General features: G+C 44.0%; 1 protein-coding gene across 6 annotated transcripts in view; it reads left to right on the top strand.

Moving 5' to 3' along the window:
- The first annotated feature begins 1,086 nt into the window (after nucleotides 1–1,086).
- Nucleotides 1,087–18,621, top strand: part of SP3 (Sp3 transcription factor) — a 61,244-nt gene continuing 43,709 nt past the window's right edge. Inside the window, exons 1-4 of one of the 6 annotated variants that reach the window (XM_062187915.1) lie at nucleotides 1,087–1,183; nucleotides 1,794–1,945; nucleotides 2,443–2,580; nucleotides 10,996–12,355. In XM_062187915.1, the coding sequence (XP_062043899.1) occupies nucleotides 1,177–1,183; nucleotides 1,794–1,945; nucleotides 2,443–2,580; nucleotides 10,996–12,355 (1,657 nt within the window). In that variant the 5' untranslated portion in view covers nucleotides 1,087–1,176. Of the gene's footprint in view, nucleotides 1,184–1,793; nucleotides 1,946–2,442; nucleotides 2,581–5,698; nucleotides 5,744–6,924; nucleotides 7,003–7,271; nucleotides 7,302–10,116; nucleotides 10,231–10,995; nucleotides 12,356–18,621 lie in introns of those variants that run through there. The other 5 variants (XM_062187923.1, XM_062187947.1, XM_062187937.1 and 2 more) reach the window with 5 other exon arrangements.

Raw genomic sequence — 18,621 nt, 5'->3', positions numbered from 1 at the left:
TAAAACTAAAGCATGAAATGTTCCAAGAAAAAAAACCAGAAAACTTCACTGAGATTCACTATTTAAAAAATGTTGGCAACGGCCGGCAGGACCTTTCAGACTTGGTACCGAGAGGATTAAGAAGCAGGGAATGATATATGTATGTGCAATGAGTGACTCATTTTTTTTTCTTTTTAAACAAGGATTCTTGCCTCATTGAACACATACACACGCCACATCTAAGTTCCTTTTCTGGTGCCACTGGCCAGCATGAAAGCTCTCCACTTGATTTTTCTCTCGCTCTAAACGCCTGCCTCCAGGGCAAGGGAAAAAGGGAGACGGTTGGAGACCTGGGGGGCTGAGAGGGATGGGAACGAGATGGCTCTGGCTGTGAATACGACAGCTCAAAGTGTGCGAGAGAGAAAATCCTCCTCCGGCTTCGGAGGGGGTGTCTCCCCCAATACCAGCTCCCTCCCCCCGGGCTCGTGGGGCGGGTCTGGTTTGCTCAGTAGCAGCAGCGGCCGCAGCAGCAGCCCCGAGGCTCAGCGGCAGCGGCCTCCTGGCAGCGCAGGGAAGCGGCGGCTCCGGGAGCGCGAGGCCCTGGGGAGATCGAGCCGAGGCTGCCGCCGGGATGGAGGAAACATCGAGTGGAGCCGGAGCCACCGGGGACGGATTTCCTCCCCAGCCTGGCTGCCCTTCAGCTCGGTCGGGCCTACTCGGAGAGCCTGCGAGGCGGAAGAGGCCTGCGTCTCGGGCCTGGCAGCGGCAACCGGCGAGCGAGGCGGGCACAGCGGGGTAACTGGCGAGCCGTAGCCGCTCTCGGGAAGCTACGCTGCCACAGCCGCTCATTGTCTCTCCTCTTCCACCCGGGGGGCAAACAGGAAGCGCGCCGCCTGGCCGAGCGACGGACGGGCGTCCGGACCAATGAGGACGGCCGACGGGGAGCGTGGTGGCGAATGAACGCGGAGAAGAGGGGCGGGACTTCCGGGCGGGCTGTCACCCTCTTCCCCCCTTTTGGGCTGGAGGCTCCACCTTTTGTGTTTCCCGCACAGTCAATCAAAATAGGAAAAAAAAATCCCCGGACCGCTCCGGCCGTGTCCGCCGCCGCTTCCCGCATCCTCTCCCGCCGCCGCCGCCTTCGCTCCTCACCATGTGTAAGGCGGCGGGGAGCCCCGCCTGAGGTGCCCTAAACACACTATGACCGGTACGTAAAGCCGAGAGAGAGCAACCCCTGCTGCCGCCGCCGCTGCCGCCGCTGCCCGCAGCCAGCCCGGGGCCGCCGCCGGCTCCCGGCCCCGTGGTGTGCCGCCGAGTGTCTGTGAGAGGCAGAAAGCCGCACTCCCCTCCGCCTGCCTGCCCTTCCCGCCAGCCACCGTCCAGCCCTCAAGCCCCCCCCAGCAGCGCCGTCTCCCCGCCGGGCCCCGGGCCGCCGGGAGCGCATCCCCCTGTGTGCGGGCGCGGGCGGCGGGCGGGCGTGTGTGAGTGACTGACGGTGCGAGAGCAGCGAGCGCGAGTGAGAGCGAGCGGCGCGAAGGGAAAGGGGAGGAGAGGAGAGGGGGCAGGGGCAGCGCGGGGAGGAGGAGGAGGAGGGAAAGAGGAGGAGGAGGAGGGTTACAGGCAGCGGCGGGCGGGGGCAGCAGCAGGAGGGGAGGAGGGAGCCGCCGCCGCGCCGCCGCCGGGGGGCGGGTGGGGGAGGGGAAGGGGCCTCGGTCGGGGCTCTCGGAGTAATTTCGCCGCGGCCCGCGGGCCCCCTCCCTCTCCTCCACCCGCCTTCCTCCCCACCCCCACCCCACCCCCCCGCGCTGTGCCTGCAGCTCCCGAAAAGCCCGTGAAACAAGAGGAAATGGCTGCCTTGGACGTGGACAGCGGCGGCGGCGGCAGCGGCGGCGGCCACGGCGAGTATCTGCAGCAGCAGCAGCAGCAGCAGCACGGAAACAGCGCGGTGGCGGCGGCGGCGGCGGCCCAGGTGAGGAGCGGCTGAGCCCGGCCCGGCTCCCCCCTCGCGCCGCTTTCTCCTCCCCTCGCCTCTCCCCTCCCTCCGCGCCTCTCCCCTCCCCTCCCCCCGCCCCGGGAGCTGCCCGCCCGAGGCGCCAACGCTCCGACCCCGCCCGCGCTCCCCCGCCCGCCGCCAGCCCGCCCGCCCGCCGCCTTTTTGTGCGTGTGTGAGTGTGCGAGGGTGCGCGCCCTCCCGGGGTGGGTTCCGGGCGCCAGGTGGAGGCCCGGCGCGCAGCGAGCGTGCGACGGGGCGGCCAGCCCGGGGCGAGCGGCGGGAGGCGGCGGCGGCGGCGGCGGCAGCGGCGGCGGTGGTGGTGGTGGTGGCGGCGGCGGCGGCGGCGAGCGCGGGCTGGCGCTGGCCGGGCCGGCCCGGAGGACCGAGCCGCACTTCCTGTGCGAGCGGCGGCCCGGCCCTAACCGCCACCCCCCTCCCCTGTCTCCCTCTCTGAACCCGCCCATCGGGGGTAGGACACTCAGCCGTCACCGCTCGCTCTGCTGGCCGCTACCTGCAGCAAGATAGGGCCGCCATCGCCGGGCGACGACGAGGACGAGGCGGCCGCCGCTGCCGGGGCCCCCGCCGCCGCCGCCGCCGCCGCCGCCGGAGCGGTAAGTCCCGCGCGCGCGGCCCGCCCCCGCCGAGGCCCCGGCGCCCGCCATCCCCGGCCTGCGGGCGCCCGCCCCCGAGGCCTGCCCCGCGCCCGCGCGGCCCCGCGCCCCGTCCTGCCCTCCGCATCCCGGTTTGGCCCCGAAGCCGGCCCTGGCTCTCTGCACATTGTCACTGCGGCACCTCGCTCAGAATTCGCCACAAAATGAAGTCTGCGAGGGCGGGGGTGGAGGCCTCCAAAATGGATGTTTGAGCAATTCATATCAGCGCTGCAAACTCCTTCGCCGAGCGGTAGTGCATTTTCAAGCACAGCCTATCGGCCATAGATAGTATCGGCCACGGCGGCAGTGCCTCTGGTTCTTGGAATTCTGGAACCTGGAGCTTTTTCTGCTGGAGGTTGCTAGGTCTGGCTGACTGAACTCGTAAGAAAGGAAAAGTGAAGTTCGTTCCCCCGAGCTAGCCTTTTGTATGCAGGAATGAGCACTCCTTGAGTGCTTTTTTAGTGACCGCTCAAAATTGTTGGATTTGAGTTTTTGCAGGCTGCTACTTAAATTTCCGGTCATCTTTCCTAGTGGTGTTGAGTGGAACACTTAGCCACCGCTGAAATCAGCCAGCTTACTTAGGTGGTTCTTTAGCTTTTGAAATTGAATGAGTGTCAGCTTCAGAAACAAAAGTCAGGAATTGTATTTACATGCGTGCTACTTACAGTTGGATTTGCTTGGCAAAACGGGTATTTTCGTTTTATTGTGGTTGCTGTAGGATGTGGTGGGATTCTTTTTGTAGTGTTTTTACAGTGTCTGGGCTGGGGGGAGGAGCTGGGAGTGTTATATTAGGGCTTAATTCACAGTTCTCTGGTAACAGATTTTAGACAGTTAAGTTGTGAACTTTACTGTTGCTTTAGTTTAACATGTTCGTGTGTTCACTTACTAAGATAATTGGAGCCCTTTTTTTTGACATGGATAATAGGAATTGATTTGTGCGGTGATGTTTTCAATTGGTAACTGTAGACAGAAAAGTTTGATATTTGCTATAGTCTGCATTAAATACTTAATGTCTGGTCGTTAAAAGTTGACCTAATGTTAAGCTACTGTGAAGCTACATAATTGGTAAATGTCATTTTAGTGCTTCAGATTATACTCTGGGGGACCTGAGTAGCTTTAACTTCTTAATCCTGCTTTGGTAAACAGATTAAAATGTAAAAGCAGACATTTGTGAGAAGCACTGTTATTGAACAAACTTACTTGACTGATTTGGTGAGCATGTGTAATGAACTATATACCTCCATTCCCAAACCGCCAAAACAAATTGGCTTTTTATTTTAATAAGCCACTGCATCAAGTCAAATTGAAAGGCAGATTGCTTCTGTTTATCTTTTCTTAATATTCTGATTACAGCAGAACTTTTCTTGTAAATGTGATTTGCCAAGTTTAGGTATCAGTTTACCTCTGGGACCGGAGGAGTGAAGAAGGAAGTTCTAGGTCAAAGGATGTATATATACATCTGCGTTACTCTCAGGTGCGGATTAGCACATTGTCTGCATCCTTAGCCGGCCATGGCCATGTACTTGTACCGAAGTTTCCATGCCTCTTCAGTCCCTTTTCTGAATTCCCAAATCACTACTACTAACAATACATTTCCTGCCAGAAGTCTGAGATTTAGCAGGCAGATACCTCATAATTTGTCGATCATATTAAAAATGAAAATAATGATGTTACCAGAAACATCTCCAAAAAAACCTTTTGTTTGTGTTTAGTACCTGTGCTTAAGATTTTTCACTTTGAGTAAAATGATTAAGGCTGGCTTGTTATCTGTGTGCTTTAGCAAATAGAAAACTTATTTTTCCATTTTAAAAGTGGAGTTGAGACTTTTTTTTTCTAGTACATTCAGAAAGTAGGGAGAAACTGATTTAAGTGATATCATGGGCTTTTTTTTTTTTCCTGTTTAAAAATGTGCCTAGAAAATAATCTTACTCAGATTAGTGGGAATCATGAGTAGTCTGCAGGCAACTTTTTTTTTGTAGCTGTGTCTTGAAAATTTTGTATTTTGTAGTAATTTTAGATTTAGAGAAAAGTTGGAAGTAACAGACCTGAAAGTTGCCCTACACAGCTTCCCCTGATATTAACATAACTACGGTACATTTGTCAAAACTAAGAAATTGGTGTTATGATACTACTAAGCTAACTGTGGACTTCATTAGGATTTCACCAGTTTTTCCATTAATGCCAATTTCTGCTCTGGGATCCAATCCAGGATGCCAAATTGCATATGGTATTGTGTTTAAAAATCAAGTGGAAATACCCACATACAGTTCAACTTTATGCCAGTTTAGTTTGTTATTTTAAGATTAAAAGGGCCTTGAAAAGCCAATCAGTTGCTGTGAAGGCTTGCTTTATTTAAATATCATCTTGAATTTAGAATTTGTTATAAAAGAGGATCCCAGTCCAGGGTATTTACCTTTAGTACAGTGCTGAAGGAGTCCAATCGCAAAGCAGTCTGAGAAGTTGGGTAGTTAATTTGTTAATAAAACAGAGAATAGAAAAAAAATAGACCTTTATACAAGTATGAACTAGTCCAGTTTGCATGTGTGAAATTGTGGATTCTTTTTTTTTTTTTTTTTTTTACTTCAGCGAAATAAACTGAACAAGTAAATATCATTTCATGATTGGCTTATGCTGCAACTTCAGTATTGATTACTTTAACACAAAAATGTTGATAGCTTTTAAAAAAAATTGGTAATAGCTTATTTTAAGAAAAGATCATTTTTGCCAGTACTTGAAATAAGACCTACACTATCATTTTAATGAATTTGTTAAGATCTTTTAATTCTGTTAGTGTTCTTTGAAGATTTTAAGAAACTCAAATACTTGCCTAAGAATGGTTCTTAGTTTGTACCTTAGCTTCACACTTATTCTTATTTCCAGTTACACATCTTCCTTGCCTATTTCTGGATTTTATAAAGCCATTTGTGGGAACTGAGAAGTTAATCCCTTCCAAATAGTATGCAATAAGCAGTGTGGATTTTTTCATTTTCCCTTCCTGCAGGTATTATCTAAAAAACTATGCCCTTTTTCCCCATCCTTCTCAAATGCTGCCTCCCCATTTTCATGCCCAATTGCACTGGAGAATGCCCTTGGAATGAATTTTGCTATAGGACCAGCACTGCAGGTACCACCTTTCTGAAGCCGCTCCCCCTTTTCCCACTGTTGATTGGGTCCTTTATCTCTGAGTGGTTCTGTGTTTATGTGTAGAGGGAAACTGAAGAGTACCCCTCAGTTACAGCTTTTTACAATACTGCCAACTTCCACGTTCTGTAGTTTGCTAATTGTCCAGTAAGGATACTAGTTACTGGTTTGTGAGCTTAATGGAGAGCGTTATCTTGCAACTGAACCACATAGAAATTCTTGCCTGAGTTGTGTGTTTTTATGTCTCTGTTGCTTTGTTTCTCTAGTGTTTCCAGTGGCTTGACATCAAACATTTTTATAACTTTTTTGGTTTCAGATGACTTTCTGATTTATCCCTTTCTCATTTGGTGTTTAGAGTACTTGATTTCTTTCAGTGACATGTTGCTGATAAAATGAAATATTTGGGGTTTATTCAGGGTGGAATTATAGAAATAAATAGGTTTAAAATTAGCTTAGAGTTTTTTACTGGAAGGCTCTTAATACCTGAAAGTTAGTTTTATTGATCTGTTTCCATCATTCTGTCCGTTTCTTGTCATTTTCTTTGTCGTGACTTTAAAGCAGAGTAACTCTTCCATGTACTAGTCTTACTTTGTACCAGGAATTGTTCTGGTGTCAAATGGATGGTTTTCAAATCTGCTATCATAATCTTTAATAATCATAATCATACTTTGTGGGAGTACATAGGCCTTTATAAAGCTTAACGTTTTTTGTTTTTTTTTTTGTGACCCTGTAAGGTAGTAGCCCTTGTGAAGCTAAGGAAATTACGGTCTTCCTTGAAATCACACACAATTTCAATTGCACATTTGTAGCTGGGACAAAAATTCAATTCTGAGTTTTTTCTTTCTAGTGTAATACACTCCCCTCCCCTAGCATGGTTTTGTTTTAAATAATTAAAGTCTAGTAGTTTTTTTTTTTTTTTTTTAAAGATTTATTTGAAAGGCAGTTACAGAGAGGCAGAGGCAGAGAAAGAGAGAGAAAGGTCTTCCATATGCTGGTTCACTCCCCAGATGGCCACAATGGCCAGAGCTGTGCCAATCGGAAGCCAGGAACCAGGAGCTTCTTCTTGGTCTCCCATGTGGGTGCAGGGCCCAAGGACTTGTGGCCATCTTCTACTGGATTGGAAATGGAGCAGCCGGGACTTGAACTGGCACCCGTATGGGAAGCTGGCCCCTCAGGTGGATGCTTAACCTACTACACCACGTGTGGACCCCTAGCACAATTTTTAAAGCTGCAGATTATTATGTAAGAATAATTCCTTTCTGGACTTTTTTTTTTAAAAAGATTTATTTATTACAAAGGTGGAGTTAGAGAGAGACAGAGAGATCTTCCATCCATTGGTTCATTCCTCAAATGGCTGCAATTCTGAAGGCTTGGCCAGACTGAAGCCTAAGGCTTCATCTGGGTCTCTCTCATATAGATAAAGGGGCCCAAGCACTTGGACCATTCTCCGCTGCTTTCCCAGGCCATAGCAGAGAGCTGGATCAGAAGTGGAGTGACCTGGACACTAACTGGTGTGCCCACATGAGATGCAGTCATCTCAGGTGATAGCTTTACCTCATACGCCACAAAGCTAACCCCTGGCCTTTTTTGCTGAAATTATTTGTTGCTGTGTTTTTCCTTCAACCTTGTGCTTGATACTTTTCATATGTGCTTTTTCACCTTAGATTTATTCAGAAAAGTTGAGAATATATCGTTTTGTTTAGAGATAGTCTTTGGATTAATGGCCTAAACCACTGGGAAGAATGATACTACAGTTTATTATTTAGTTTCTTGAGATGGGCAGTATTTACTCAGAGTTGGCTTTTAAGTAATATTTATTTTCAAGGAGTTTCTTGACTAGAAAGTTGTTCACTGAAGATTGAATATATGCATTTGTTACTGTTAAGTAAAAAAATAAGTGCTTACAATTTCTCGGCAAGATTGAAGTTGAAGAATTCGGCTTTAATGTTTAGTGTTTGATTTTAAAATTTAGGTTGAATGAGTTTAAGTGTTTGAAAGACAGATTACTGTTTTAGTTCCATCCCAGAGATTTGTATGAGGTTCACAGTTTCTCAGCTTTTAGTCTCTTCTGCCTTTCTTTTGGTCTCTTTCACTGGGCCTTAGTTTATCTTTATAAAACACAGATGCGATTGCACCGCTCACTTGCTTATAAACCTTTTATAGCTTTCATTTACTGTCTGTGGGATAAAGTCCAAACAATCCATCCAGTAGGATCAGTGCAGCCATTTCCAGGCCTTGATAAAAATGTCTCATCTGTTCCTTACTGCTTTTCTTTATGAATATGAATTTTTTCTGGACCTCTTGAGCTCCATGCTGTGTATTATTATTTAGGGGTTTTGTCTGTGGTTTTTGTGTTACTGTACCTTTACTAATGTTTCTATATCCTAATGAACCTTGGTGAAATCTTGCATTTTATTCTCATATTAACTCAGCCTTCTCTTCACGTTCTCACTTTTGTAATCATATGACTAGTCTGGGCCACTTTTTATGGTATGTTAGCATGCATGTGTATGTCTGCTCGGATAGATTGTGAGCCATTTGAAGATAGGGATTGTGTATCTTACGAGTTTACGTATATATGCTTATTTCCTGTTGGCAGATATGTTTTTAATGTTTGAGTAGTTAAATTAGGGTTCTTCCAGTGGAAAACATATTTTTCAACTGTATATGAAAATTGGGCAATGATTTTTTTAAAGAAATTTAAGATCTTTTGGTCCTGTAATATTTGCATTAAAATTTATGGGATGGTCTATGTTAGGAGAACATTTGTCTTAGCTTTTTTTTTTTTAATGTCAGATTCCCTTTGAGAATATGATGAAACCTTACATTATCTCTGCTGTTTGATCCCTTAAAGCCCAACCATGGGTCCTAGATTGACAATGCTAGGCCAGATATGCTTATGTTCTCAATGTCTGGTGATACTTGGGAGGTTATAGAAAATTATGGTTAGATCGAGAAATAAGTGAGATAGGCTGATGTATTAGCTTTTCATTACTATAACAAAATACCTGAGGCAGACCACTTTATAAAGAGAAGAGGTTTATTTTAGGTTATGGTTTGGGAGGTGCAAGATGGAGGCACCTCACCAGATGATGGTCTTCTGGCTGACAGTCCTGAAGTAGCATAGAATACTGCATGGCAAGAGACAGGGAGCCTGTGTATCTGTGTCTGTCTCTGCCTCCTCCTGACAGAGTCATCAGGATTCAATCATGGGGCCTCCATCCTAATGACCTAATCTAATCAAACTCTCCAAAGACCCCTCCTGTAAACACTAGTTGGATTAAGTGTCTACCCTCTTAATAACATGGATGTGAGACTTTGAACTCCTACATGAGTTCTTTGAAGTGAAGTTGCATTTAGACTGTAGCACTGGTTTCATTTTTATTTTTTTTTAAGATTTATTTATTTGAAAGAGTTAGAGAGGGAAGGAGAGGCAAAGAGAGAGAGGTCTTCCATCCATTGGTTCACTCCCCAATTGGTCAAAATGACCGGAGCTGCACCTACCCGAAGCCAGGAGCCAGGAGCTTCCTCCAGGTCTTCCCAAGGACTTGGACCATCTTCTACTATTTTCCCAGGCTATAGCAGAGAGCTGGATCAAAAGTGGAGCAGCCGGGTCTCGAACCGGTGCACATATGGGATGCTGGCACTGCAGGCAGCAGCTTTACCCGGTTTGCCACAGCGCTGGCCCCAGCACTGGTTTTATTTTGATGTTAAATTCCATAAGGTCTAGTCTCCTTGTGTTTACCCCTAGTGTTTGTGGTTGACAGGCCCTGTGTTCTAGAGTTAGGCTTAGCCTAGTTTTAAATCCTGTCTTGACCATTTGATAGATATGTGATTTTTATCCCATACTTTTTGTATCTGTGAAATAGGAATAGTTAACGCTTGACCTCACAGGATTGTTTTAAGGAGTAAGTGGCATAATCTTATGAACCCTTGTTATAGAATGTGGCACATAAAAGAAAAACTCAAATGTTAGACCCTATTGTTGTTATTCCCTTTAAAAAAAAAAGTAGGGTTTTACTGCTTTTTGCTTTCTACATTGGTATTTTTCCCAATCGTGCCTAAGCCATAAACCGTGGGGATATATGAGGTTGTAGCAGGTCCCAGAATGCAAAATGTGTGTGCCTGGCATTCTACTGCAAAGTTAAATAGAACAGTAAGTAAAGCCAGGCTATATCCTCCAGGTTTGTTTTTTTTTAAGATTTTATTCATTTATTTATTTGAGAAGTAGAGTTACAGACAGTGAGGAAGAGACAGAGAGAAAGGGTTTCCATCTGCTGGTTTACTCCCCAATGGTCGCAACAGCTGGAGCTGGGCTGATCTGAAGCCAGGAGGCAGGAGCTTCTTCTGGGCTCCCACACAGTTGCAGGGATGGGGGGCCCAAGTGCTTGGGCCATTTTCTGCTTTCCCTGGCTGAGGCAGAGAGCTGAATCTGAGGAGGAGCAGCCGGGACATGAACCAGCGCCACAGGTGGAGGATTAACCTACTGCACCACAATGCCAGCCCTTATATCCTCCAGTGTTTAGTTTCTAGAAAAATGTTTCAGATGGGGCTACTTTGTCATGTGGTTACTGGGCAGTAACCTTTTCTCATTAAATTTTTTTAAGTTCTCATATTTTTCTAGTAGTTTATGGGAAAAGTAAGGAGTTTGTTGACTTGCTCATGGAATAACTCTAGCCATGAGTTTGCAGTAGAATACATTAATTCATGCCATAAAGGAGTAGCCTTAATTATTTGATAAAAAGTTTAAAGTAGTAATATACAAGTCTTTTTAACTTGGATGACTACTTGATAATATTGTACTAATGTTCCCTGTTTTGTATACAGTTGTAATGTGCCTAATTTGATCATGCATTTGTAGTGGACTATATACTTTTTAAAAACTCTAGTAGTTGGTGTGTTTGGCTTAAACTATTCATAACTTTTTCTAGCCACCTCCTCTGTGTGTGTGTGTGTGAGATAACCTATAGCATTCGAGATTATAGATGAGAGATCAGAAAATCAATTTATAGTTGTAAGAAAAAATTCTGAAAAATTTTTTTTTACCCTGTTCAAATGGATGGGCTGTGTTTGCAATAACTAACAAAACCTGAAGTAATAATTATTGTAAATTGAACTCTGTGTTAAGATAACTTTGTTTTCAGGTAGTAGGATTTATATCAGCTTATAGAGTATTGAGGATTTGTTAAAATATACCACGAATATATCATAACTTTTTTTTTTTTTTTAATCCAGACAGGTGATTTGGCTTCTGCACAGTTAGGAGGACCACCAAATCGATGGGAGGTTTTGTCAGCCACGCCTACAGCTATAAAAGATGAAGCTGGTAATCTAGTACAGATTCCAAGTGCTGCTACTTCGAGTGGGCAGTATGTCCTTCCCCTTCAGAATCTGCAGAATCAACAAATATTTTCAGTTGCACCAGGATCAGATTCATCAAATGGTACAGTGTCCAATGTTCAATATCAAGTAATACCACAGATTCAGTCAACGGATGGTCAGCAGGTTCAGATTGGTTTCACAGGCTCTTCAGATAATGGGGGTATAAATCAAGAAAGCAGTCAAATTCAGATCATTCCTGGCTCTAATCAAACTTTGCTTGCCTCTGGAACACCTCCTGCTAATATCCAGAATCTCATACCACAGACTGGTCAAGTCCAGGTTCAGGGAGTTGCAATTGGTGGTTCATCTTTTCCTGGCCAAGCCCAAGTAGTTGCTAATGTGCCTCTTGGTCTGCCAGGAAATATTACCTTTGTACCAATCAATAGTGTCGATCTAGATTCTTTGGGACTCTCGGGCAGTTCTCAGACAATGACTGCAGGCATTAATGCCGATGGACATTTGATAAACACAGGACAAGCTATGGATAGTTCAGACAATTCAGAAAGGACTGGTGAGCGGGTTTCTCCTGATATTAATGAAACGAATACTGATACAGATTTATTTGTGCCAACGTCCTCTTCATCACAGTTGCCTGTTACGATAGATAGTACAGGTATATTACAACAAAACACAAATAGCTTGACCACTTCTAGTGGGCAAGTTCATTCTTCAGAGCTTCAGGGAAATTATATCCAGTCGCCTGTTTCTGAAGAGACACAGGCTCAGAATATTCAGGTTTCTACAGCACAGCCTGTTGTACAGCATCTACAACTTCAAGAGTCTCAGCAGCCAACCAGTCAAGCCCAAATTGTGCAAGGTATTACACCACAGACAATCCATGGTGTGCAAGCCAGTGGTCAGAATATATCACAACAAGCTTTGCAAAATCTTCAATTGCAGCTGAATCCTGGAACCTTTTTAATTCAGGCACAGACAGTGACCCCTTCTGGACAGATAACTTGGCAAACGTTTCAAGTACAAGGAGTCCAGAACTTGCAGAATCTGCAAATACAGAATACTGCTGCCCAACAAATAACTTTGACGCCTGTTCAGACACTCACGCTTGGTCAAGTTGCAGCAGGTGGAGCCTTGACTTCAACTCCAGTTAGTCTAAGCACTGGTCAGTTGCCAAATCTACAGACAGTTACAGTAAACTCTATAGATTCTACTGGTATTCAGCTACATTCAGGAGAGAATGCTGACAGCCCTGCAGGTGAGTCTTCAGTTATATCATGCCATAAATAAGTCCAGATAATATGTAGGGAAACTTTGTATTTTAGGTGTTTATCAGCATCTGGCCCTTGTTATAGCTCATGATATGTTTTCCAATGTTTATGTAAAAGTAGACCTTGTCAAGTTATCTTCACAATTGTTCATCTTTGAAAGTTTGTAGCATTTGAAGTTCAGAATCCATTTTACTGTTGTACCAGTAACGTTTGTGGTTTTTCCTTACAACAATTTTATATTTGTTTTGACTTTTTCTTGGTATTGTCAAGCATTTTAAAATGTTTGGTTGGCAGGTAGGGTGTCTGGGTTGGCCTTGGTGTGATGTGGGTTAAGTGATTTGTGCATTGCATATTTGCTTGGGGAATTAGGTTGGCACAGTGAAAACATGATACTTGGAGTAAAGAGGACTCAGCCTCTAGCTATCTGTGTGATTTTTGGCCAACTTTTCTCTTGCAAACTTGCTTTCCTCATTGTGTAAATGGAAGTGTTGGCCTAGATAATATATGGTACTTTTTATTTAGACTGGAAGTGGGGAACCTTTTTTCTGCCAAGGGCCATTTGGATATTTATAACATCATTCGTGGACTATACAAAATTATTGACTTAAAAATTAGCCTGCTATACTGAATTTTGAGTCCTGCCTGCATTTGCTTTGGCAGAGCCAGACCAAAATAATTTTCTGGGCCTTATACAGCCCTTGGGCAGGTTGTTCCCCACCCCTGTTGTAGACCTAAAATTAGTTGGTTCTTTGATATTGAGCGTTAAACTTAGCTGTGCTAGAAATAACTATTAATAGTATGGGGAGTGATTTTAGAAGTCTAGTCTCAAGATGTGCAACATTCAAATTATAAAGTTTGAAAAGAGCTATTGTTGCTCTATTGTTATTTGTCTAATTTAACATTTTATTGAATGTTTTGTTATGCACTAAATCCTGAACTTTATTACTTTAGCTCTTCTAATTTGTATTTGAGTTTCTGTGGAGATGTTCTGTTACAGCCTTTCACAGGGTCATTGATTCCAAACTCTTAATTGGGTCATTTGACTTGAACTGATCGAAATAACTCCAGTCAGCATTTAGAGATTACTTTTATTCTTTTGAGAAATTTGTGGTGTACTGCTTAGAAGATTGAAATTGTGTAGAGCCTCAGGTCTGTATCTGGAAATCCCCTAATTTTGCAGTTGTGCCTTCAGTAGGTGTAGTTTAGAGGAACAGTTCTCAGTGTGATCAGTGGACCCCTGATAGGGCCTCAGAGAGCTCTCCTGTCAAATTACTTTTCATGATAGATTAAGAAGTCATTGGCCTTTTTCACTGTGTTGACATTTTCACTGATGGTGGATCAAGCTTCGTCCCGTACTGGTGGTTGCTGTATTCTTGACCATGCACTTAACAGTTGAAGAATTTCAGTTTCACTGAAAAATGACGTTGATGAACTGGTAAAAATATTTTTACTAAATTTTCACCTTGAGTACTGTGTGTCTTTAAAATAATAGCTTTATGGTGTATAATTCACATGCCATAAAATTCATCCTTTAAAGTATACAATTCAGTGGTTTTTAATGTAGTCATAGACTTATTTAACCCTTAATACTGTTAAATTTTCATCACTCCAGAAAGAACCCCATATTTGCTAGCAGTGACTCCTCAGTCCTGCCCCCTGCTCAGCCCCTGGCAACTATAATCTACTTTCTGCCTCTTTAGATTGCTTTATCTGCATTTGCCTGTTATTTCCTGTGAGCATAGTGTACAAAACATGGCCTTTTGGGCCTGCTGCCTTTGATTTAGTAAAATGTTTTCAAGGTTCATGTGTATAGTATCATGTATCAGGACTTTATTTCTTTTTATTGCTGAATAACATTCTGTTGTATGGATATACCCCATTTATTTACCTGTGACGGACATTTGGATTGTTTATATGTCTTGGAAATTATGAATAATGCTGCTATGAACATTGTGTATAATTTTTGTGCAACACATTTTCTTTTGGAGTATATAATCTAGGAGTGGATTGCTGGGTTGTATGTTAATTCTGTTTAACTTCATGAGTAATTGCCAAACTGTTTCCAGAGAATGCACTGTTTTGTGATCTCAGCAGCAATGTATGAGGGTTCCAGTTTGTCTTGTCTCCCCACTAATGCTTATTATTGATCATCTTTTTTATTACAACCATTCTGTAGGCGTGAGATGGTGTCTCATCGTGGTTTTGATTTGCAGTTCCTGCTGCATGTCTTTATCGTTTTCTTTGTGATGAAATGGGAAGTATGCTTCAATAAAACATTTCCGTTGCCTACTAAAATAAGATAGGTGTGTTTGAAAAAAGGTACTTCTATCCCTTGTTGTGTAGTTTGTGAGTTGTAAGCAAAACTAGGTGATATTTTCATGAAAGTTTTTACTTGAAAGAATGACAAACTGTAGCTATTTTCTCAAGCAAATGAAGTGAGCCTGTTGGAGGAAGTCATGGTATTCGCAGTCAGTGGTAAAATTTTGGCATTCCAATAAAAAATGGAGTTTTTAGAAAAGTACTTTTTTGGCCGGCGCCGTGGCTCACTAGGCTAATCCTCTGCCTGCGGCGCTGGCACCCCCAGTTCTAGTCCCAGTCGGGGTGCCGGTTTCTGTCCCGGTTGTTCCTCTTCCAGTCCATCTCTCTGCTGTGGCCCGGGAAGGCCGTGGAGGATGGCCCAAGTGCATGGGAGACCAGGAGGAAGCACCTGGCTCCTGGCTTCGGATCGGCGCAGTGCGCCAGCTACAACACAACCAGCCATAGCGGCCACTTTGAGGGTGAACCAATGGAAAAGGAAGACCTTCCCCTCTGCCTGCCTCTCTCTCTCTCTCTCTCTCACACTATCTAAGTCTGCCTGTCAAAAAAATAAAAAATAAATAAAAAATCCATAACTGGCTGAAATGCCAAGTTATTCCTCTCTTTTGCAGCTTATGTGAGAGTAGGTACTCTTGATATGATTCAGCCCAAGTCACATTATAAAAGGTTGAATGTAAAAGCACATCTGAGACTATAGATACCTTCTTTTAATCTTGGTATTAAAGAGATTTGTAAAAATGTGAAATACTGATTTCTCTAACCTTTATTTTTGGAAAATAGTTTTTTATAAAATGTTTATGTTAATCTGTAAGAGATTTATTTTTAAATGAGCTTAAAAACAGATTTCTGTAATTTCTAACATTTTAAATACCTAATTTCTAGTGTAAATAATCATAGTATGATATATACACACATACAAATATATGCTTTATGTACAAAAGTTTTTTGGGGGCTTCAGTAATATTTAAAAGCTTAAAAGGAGCCCTGAGACCAAAAAGTTTGAGAATAGTTTTTATTTACTTAATTATTTGAAAGGCAGAGTTACAAGGTGGGGTTGGGGAGGGGAGAAAATCTTCCATCTACTAGTTCATTCCACAAATGCTTGCAACTGCTGGAGCTGAGCAGACTCGAAGCCAGGAGCTTCTTTCAGGTCTCTCGTGTGGGTGCAGAGGCCCAAGCACTTGGGCCATTTTCCACTGTTTTCCCAGGTGCATTAGCTGGGAGTTGGATTGGAAGTGGAGCAAGCGAGACATCAGCCGTAGCCCATATGTGATGCAGGTGCCACAGGACCCGCTGTGCCATAGTGCCAGCTATGAAAACTGTTTTTTGAATCAATTTTAAGTCTGTGTGAAGTTCACATTTTAGAGTTCTATACATGGTTTTTGTGCATTTGGTCATGTAATTAGGTTGGTATTAAGCACTGAGTGCTTCAGTAATTTATTTTCAAAGCCGTTAAAATAAAAAGAATTAAATACAAAATGGAATTTTTAAAGTGGTAATTTAGTTTATTTGAAATAGTGACCAGAAAGGATAATGTAAAGAAGTCCTCCAGAAAGGTCATTAAATTTGAATTTTACTCCAGTTTTAAAGGAATAAAGAAAGAATTTGAGAGAGTAAGTTAATACACAGTATATTTAGTAAGAAAAACTAAGAAGTTCTCATTTTGGGGGTTATTGGGAAAACTTTCTCTCGGTCTTTTTAATTGGCAAGAAAGATCTTTTAAAAAAGATTTATTTATTTCAAAGGCAGAGGTGATGGAGAGTGGGAGACAGATCTTTCATCCACTGGTTCACTTCCCAAATGGCTGTGGCTATTGGGTCAGGCCTAGGCCGACAAAGCCAGGAGTCAGGAACTCTGTCTGAGTCTTGCACATGGGTGGCTGGGCCCCAAGCACTTATGCCATCTTGTGCTTTCCCAGGCCATAGCAGAGAGCAGGATCTGAAGTAGAGCAGCTGGGACTCAAACCGTTGCCCATATGGGATGCTGGCACTGCAGGCAGTGGCTTTAGCTGCTATGCCGCAGCGCTGGCTCCATTAAGATCTATTTTCAATTAACTTTGTACACATGATTAACTCTGTACTAAGTAAAGAGTTCAACAGATATTATGAAAAAAAAAAAAGTTCCTCAACAGTCCAAAGACTCTCAAATTATCAATTTCACTTCTGTAGATTACCATATATGTGCTCTGTTAGTTACCACAGATCAGGGAGAATATAGGGTATTTGTCCTTTTGGGACTGGCTTATTTCACTAAGTATAATGTTTTCTGTTGGGTCCATTTTGTTGTTGCAAATGACAGAATTTCTTTCTTTCTTTCTTTTTTTTTTTTTTTTTAAACTGCTGTGTAGTATTCCATGGTGTATATATCTCATGATTTCTTTTATCCAGTTTCCAGTTGATGGACATTTGGGTTGATTCCATATCTTAGCTATTGTAAATTGAGCTGCACTTGTTTTTAAAGCTCTCTTATGGGTGGGTGTGGTGGCTGCTGTTTGATACACTGGCATCCCATATCAGCATGCCAGCCTCATGTTGGAATACAGGGTCAAGTTCTGCGGCTCGGCTATGGGTTCACCTTTCTTCTGATGTGCCTTGGAAAGCAGAAGTTGGTCCAAGTGCTTGGGCCACTGCCACTCTAATGGGAGACCTGGAGGGTGTCAGAGAGTGGCACACTCCTGCCTTGGCTTGACCACACTGTTGGCGGTCATTTGGGGAGTGAACCAGTGATGGAAGCTCTCTGTTTCAAATTTACTCTTTCATTTAAATAATTCAATCAGTCATCTAATCCTCTTCCTCCTCATTTCTCCTTTTTTTTTTTGACAGGCAGAGTGGACAGTGAGAGAGAGAGACAGAAATATCTTCCTTTGCCGTTGGTTCACCCTCCAATGGCCGCTGCGGCTGGCACGCTGCGGCTGGCACACTGCGCTGATCCGAAGCCAGGAGCCAGGTGCTTCTCCTGGTCTCCCATGGGGTGCAGGGCCCAAGCACTTGGGCCATCCTCCAATGCATTCCTGGGCCATAGCAGAGAGCTGGCCTGGAAGAGGGGCAACGGGGACAGGATCCGGTGCCCCGACCAGGACTAGAACCCGATGTGCCGGCGCTGCTAGGCGGAGGATTAGCCTGTTGAGCCACGGCACCGACTTTTTTTTTTTTTTTTTTTTTTAAGTTCCCCTTCTACTGAGATAACTTCTATTCCAGCCCTTTTAAGCAGTAAATGCGACCTGACCCTTTCCTTGTGTGGGGTACTTTTACTCTTAGGAGCCAATCCTCATCTTCCTTGGGACATAAAGCCCATCTATCCCCAACCTGCAGTCCCTCTCACTCCTGAAATTTCTTTCCATTTCTGGCCCACTGGGAAATTCATGCTGCTTTTGAGATTGTCTTTGTAGTCGTATTCATCATTGCTGTGTATTTGAAACTGGGAGGAGGCAAAGTATGAATTTCTGTATCTTTCTGTTATCTTTTGTAGATAAGAAATTTTCCAAAATTTCAAAGACTTAGTCCCTCAAATTTTGGTGTGCTACCAGATTTTGTTTTCTCTAAATAGTTTTATCCTTCAAGACTGGGTATATTTAAAATGCAGTCAGGTTATAGAAGGCATTACTTCTCTAAAGCAAACAACTTAGGGGCCAGTGCTGTGGTACAGCGGGGTTAAAGCCCTGTCTGCATCATGGACATCCCATATGGGTGCCGGGTCAAGTTCTAGCTGCTCCACATCGATCCAGCTCCCTGCTGATGCACCTGGGAAGGCAGCAGAGGATGGCCCAAGTCTTAGGGCCCTTGCATCCACATGGGAGATAGAGGAAGTTTCTGGCTCCTGGTTTCAGCCTGGCCCAGCCCAAGTTGTTGCTGCCATTTGGTAACAACCAGCAGATGGAGGACCTCTCTTTCTCTACCTCTCTGTAGCTCTATTTTCAAATAAATAAAATGAACCTTTA

The sequence above is a fragment of the Lepus europaeus genome, chromosome 1 (assembly GCF_033115175.1).
Source record: "Lepus europaeus isolate LE1 chromosome 1, mLepTim1.pri, whole genome shotgun sequence".
Taxonomy (NCBI): Eukaryota; Metazoa; Chordata; class Mammalia; order Lagomorpha; family Leporidae; genus Lepus; species Lepus europaeus.
This window is presented reverse-complemented; position numbering and strand designations above follow the sequence as displayed.